We start from the raw sequence: 2,500 nt of genomic DNA, 5'->3' as shown, positions 1-2,500 counted from the left end.
ACGATAATAGTAATACTAATAACAACATTAATAACAACTATTACTGTTATCATTATCATCATTACCACAATTTTCATTTTACCTTCTGAATATAGCTCTGACATAGTATATATCGATCTACGAAGCATCGATTCTTCCTTTTACCTACTTCATGTCTTCTAATCACATTTTTTCATATTCCAGATTATGAGCTCGTGAACGAGGTGCGCGACAGCTCGTATCCTTCCAGCCTTTCCTTCCACAAGAACGCCAACGACCCCCACCCGTACGCCGTTCGCGTGCCCGCCCCCGTCAAAGTAGCTGCCGCCCACGCCCACACCCAAGCCGTTGGCCAGGCCGGCGGCATCTCCAGCAGCCACCCCTACGCCGTGCGAGTGGCCCCCGAGGCGACGACCCGCAGCCCGCAGCCCGTCGGCATCAAGGCCAGCGCCGACTTCGAGCCCATGATGAGCGAATCGAGACCCGCCCCCGCCCTCATCCAGCGCCTCTTGCCACATCCCTCCGCCTCCTCCTCCCACGGCAGCAGGACAAGGCTCTTACGGTCCATACGCTCCTCGGAGTTGTTCCCCGAGGAGGAGATGCAGGACCTCGTCAGGCTCGTCTTGAAGAAGTGAAAGGCCTCGAGGAAGGTCGTCCCAGTGCCTCTGTCGCCGACGAAGCCATTGTACAACCACGCGAGGGGCGGGAGGAGAGGAGTCCCCAGAGGGCCTCGGTGAGCTCCGGTGACTCGAGACGAAGGAGCGCGCGGACGAAGGGCGGAATCAGGCCAGACCGCGATGATGCCAATGCTTTAAGAAGACACACAGACGAGTAAGTCCTGCCAAGGGAGGACACGTGTTCCAATTATAAGAGGCTTTTAGACTATGCTTTATTCGTATTTAAGCGGCGAGTCTGCCAGTGCGTGTGTGTATATATAACTGTAAATATTATTTATATAGAGTGTCTATCTAGTCAAGGACAGGGCGTCCGCCTTTGAGGGGTAAAGTGAAAAAATCAGAAACGAGCAGCGTGAAGAGCTCTCCTGCAGGTCCCCAGAAGTCCATTTCCTAAGACCCCGAAGAGATCCTTCGTCAGAACTAAGATGAAAGATATCGCTTTCAGCAGCTAAACTATTTTGGTCTGAAGAAGATTAAGAGTGTGGAGTCCACGCTAGGAAGGATTTTTAAAAATTTGTTTTTCCTATCATTATTATTTTTTTTCCTAAATCAACGCTCTCGAAGTCGGTTCCCCTGTCCGAAGCCAACTGGGATATCAGAGCAGGTATCCACAACAGTCTTCCCAACAACAACAGCACCATAACAGCAGCTGTGGAAGGCGGATGCTGCTCCATACTCCAGCCTTCAATATGGTTTTCGAAACATGATAAAACGACAAACCATATGAAGAGAGATCGAAGACTTGCTTCTTCTATCAAGATAAAATCATATAAGCAAGAAGAATAACCTCAAAGAAAACAGAACTCAAAGAAATAATCATTATCATTGGCTATTCTCACAATAATATTTGAGAAAAATCTTGTTATCGTTGTTATTAAAATGATCTCCATTTAGGTCCATCCCATACATCACTGTTTATTGTTATCTCTGTTCTCTTCTTCACGATTTCATAGCATATCATATCCATCTACCATTTCTTAATGTATTTGTAAATAATGTACAAATAAATCATTTGTTATGAACTCTAGCCTGAGAGATATTTACCCTTATTGAAATTCGAATAATTTCATTATAGATATATACAATACATACATACATATGCATACATACATACATATGCATACATACATACATATCTATCTATATGAATATGTATGTATATACGTATATGCTGACAAGTTTCAGATGACAAAAAAGTAGTTGCATCATTAGTATCACTTTCCTTTTTTTTTATTCCAAATAAGAGCTATATTTGTTTTATTCACGATCCTAAGTTAGCTGGTCACACGATTATATATATGAGAGAAAGTATCGCTGCACGCTATCAGGTTTCTAACTTGAGTAATAGATCAACGGTATAACATTAATATATTGACACGTATTAAATCATGAAAAGGAAATACAACGTGAGGAATGGTAAAGGCAAAGAGAACTAAAGCAGAGTCTGAGGGGCTTGATTAATTTAATTGAGGACGATAATAACTGAGGCACCTGAACAAAACACTCTAATTAAGAGAACAGCGAGGAGGTAATGGCAGGCCGATCAGCGCCACGAATCTGGTTTACTCTCCAGCGTGTTTGTTTGTTTGGACAAGCCTGGTTTGGCTTTGGTGTCATGGTTCGCTTTTTTGTGGTTTGTAGTTAGTTTATATTAGTGATTAGTTCCACCATCAGCATTTACTCCCCCCTCCTCCCCTTTCTCTCCCGCCCTTATTCTCTCCCCCATCCCATTATGATACTGATAAAGCAATAGTAATAATTCTTCTAATGATAATGATAATAAAAATTACAGCACCATTACTCTCTCGACCCAGTGAAACGCGGGGCACCTCCCATAATGGGTC

The 2,500-nt window shown here is 43.6% G+C and overlaps 1 protein-coding gene across 1 annotated transcript in view; it reads left to right on the top strand.

Annotated features, from left to right (window-relative positions):
• Window positions 1-1,683, top strand: part of Reg-5 (Rhythmically expressed gene 5) — a 5,286-nt gene extending 3,603 nt beyond the window's left edge. The window contains exon 4 of the mRNA XM_027358852.2: window positions 184-1,683. Coding sequence (XP_027214653.2) covers window positions 184-614 — 431 coding nt within the window. The 3' untranslated portion in view covers window positions 615-1,683. The remainder of the gene's footprint in view (window positions 1-183) is intronic.
• Window positions 1,684-2,500: the final 817 nt, after the last annotated feature.

This window comes from Penaeus vannamei, chromosome 2, assembly GCF_042767895.1.
Source record: "Penaeus vannamei isolate JL-2024 chromosome 2, ASM4276789v1, whole genome shotgun sequence".
Taxonomy (NCBI): Eukaryota; Metazoa; Arthropoda; class Malacostraca; order Decapoda; family Penaeidae; genus Penaeus; species Penaeus vannamei.
Note: the sequence above shows the minus strand (reverse complement) of the source record. Positions and strands in the feature narration are given on the sequence as shown.